The sequence below is a fragment of the Wasmannia auropunctata genome, unplaced genomic scaffold, assembly GCF_000956235.1.
Source record: "Wasmannia auropunctata unplaced genomic scaffold, wasmannia.A_1.0 LD335972.1, whole genome shotgun sequence".
Classification (NCBI taxonomy): domain Eukaryota; kingdom Metazoa; phylum Arthropoda; class Insecta; order Hymenoptera; family Formicidae; genus Wasmannia; species Wasmannia auropunctata.
This window is the reverse complement of record NW_012026918.1, coordinates 84,438-86,765: the sequence shown is the minus strand read 5'-3', so window position 1 is coordinate 86,765 and position 2,328 is coordinate 84,438. Positions and strand designations below refer to the sequence as shown.

The 2,328-nt window shown below is 42.4% G+C and overlaps 1 protein-coding gene across 1 annotated transcript in view; it reads right to left on the bottom strand.

Annotated features, from left to right (window-relative positions):
- The window catches only part of LOC105454931 (nephrin), a 74,275-nt gene continuing 71,947 nt past the window's right edge, over positions 1–2,328 (bottom strand). Inside the window, exons 17-18 of the mRNA XM_011697910.1 lie at positions 814–1,003; positions 1–479 (exon numbers count right to left, since the gene is read on the bottom strand). Coding sequence (XP_011696212.1) covers positions 1–479; positions 814–1,003 — 669 coding nt within the window. The remainder of the gene's footprint in view (positions 480–813; positions 1,004–2,328) is intronic.

Below are 2,328 nucleotides of genomic sequence, written 5' to 3'. Positions count from 1 at the left end.
TCAGACAAGATGACCGTCGATGTCGGAGTAGCTCGGCGTCGCCGCGAACGTCGACAGCGGGTGGCTCTGGCAGGACGGCGGCGGCGGTGCCGGGTGCGAGTGCGGATGCGAGTGCGGCCCGCCGTTGTTGGCACCGGCGCGGGCGAACGTGGCGGGCGGCGGCGGCACCGACGGCGGTATCGGCGACTTGGTGCCCGCGGTCATCACGGTGACGTCGGGCGGCGGCACGGGACGCGGCAGTGTCCTGGTGCGCGTCAGCGTGCCAGTGCCGGCTACCAGATGCCCGCTCATTATGTGACCCGTCGAGCCCATGGACGAGGGATAGTAGGGCCCGCCGGTCGGATCGATGACGGGCGGAGCCGGACTCGGATTGCCGTCGTAGCTCATGTAGCCCCGGCCGTTGTCCATCTCCACGCTATAGAAGCTCACGTCGTTGGGCGGCGCCGGGCTCGGATTGCCGATGTAACTCGACTTCGACACTGTAACGTTAAATGACAAGTCCTTAGAAGGTGGCACATTTTTCTCAGAAAGCTATATAGATATAGAAGAAACGACGACGAGAGATAAGCGAGTTCCATATATATATATCATTACAGTTTATGTCATCGCAATCCGTCAAATTTCACATCTGGGATTCTAATATTTTTTATGTTCTATTTCCTGTAACTGAGAAATTTAAAATTTTACGAATAATTTTTAATAAATCTAAACTTATAGTAACGATTGAATAAGCTGATATTTAAATATAAAAGCTAGTATAATTAAAAATACGTGTAAAATAATTTAAAAAAAATAGTGATTACTGATACTTACACGTCCCCGAGAGAGTCCCGCTGGCGGTGGTCCGCTGCGGCGGCGAGTCCATGTTCATAGACGTTTGCATGTGATTGCTGCGACGACCAAGGGTGCCCTGATGAACCTGCATCTCTAAACCGCCTTTCCCGAAATCCTGCATAGTTTGATCTATTAAATACGTGCTAGCTGCGGTTTTGCGCCCCTCGTCCTGTTTTACAACAAATTGAACGACAAATTGATTTGTGATTTGTGGTCCGATATCCGGTTGCATTTCGCAAACAACAGACGGGCATGAAACGGACTTTGGAAGCTAAAATCTACATATCTGTCTCGAAATTTTGCCCCAATAAATCGCACAATTCCTCTTAACGATAATGCACAATCGATATTATTTCTAACATATAAGAGAATTATTTTGTTACACACTGTTTCTATAATCAGACAGATAAATATAAATTGAAATAATATCACTTTCTTCGTGCTGAATTTAATTCCTTGCGTTTCACGCTATTCTTCATAATTAATATATTAATATACAAGTTTCAACAAGTGTTTTCTTGCCCTTAAGATCTTATTCCCAGTGGAAGTACGAGTAGTGAAGCGAGAGTTGTTTGTGATGTATCTCTTGGCAGTATGAGAATGCCCGTAGTAATTAACGCGATAACGCTTTAACCGTGACAATTAAAAGATATATCCAATTTGCATTTGTTAACATTTACATTTAATGAGCCTCGTTTTCATTTCAAATCTTCGTGTTAATTTTAACGCGAAGCTAACAACATTAACAATATTTAAAGTACCGAGCGGTCTAATAATTTAATTAATTTTACTAATCTAATTAATAATATAATCGATTTGACAATAATATAATCGATCTATAATAAGACTATAATTAGCGATCCATTGATAACATTTAATATTACATTATAAACAATAAATTAATAATATAATCATAAAATCTGTAATTCGCCTGTAATTAGCGACACTTAATCGTGAATTAGTTTCGATCGTTGTGCGTTAAGTTCAAATGCGCTATATACAATCGTTAGAAATTTTATTACGAAGCTCGTTTCGACATCGGCTCGTTTCATTTCGTTTCGCGCTACTATTTTACGCACATCGTCGTCGTCTCGGCTCGTGGTTGCGCGCGATATAGGTTCACGCTATAAGAATTTTGTTCGAGCATTTTTCATTTACGTGTTTTCCCCGAACAGAAAAGGGCAGCCCTCCTATTATTTTGCGTGCGCGAATGGCGGCGTCGTGTACAGCGTCACGTAATTGCCGCGGCGTGTTAAATCGACACGCGACGATCGAGATTAACCGCGTTTTCCGACACTGCGCTTCGTCCCGCAACACATCTACGAACAGATATATGTATGTAATATAAGATAATCTATTTATTAGAGGAGGCATCGTTAGGGTGGTTTTATCGCTCGACGCCAACTCGATAGGGTGACGTTGTCACATAAACGTCACACAATCGCATATAAATATAAATAAAATATATATAAATATATAAATATATTTATATAT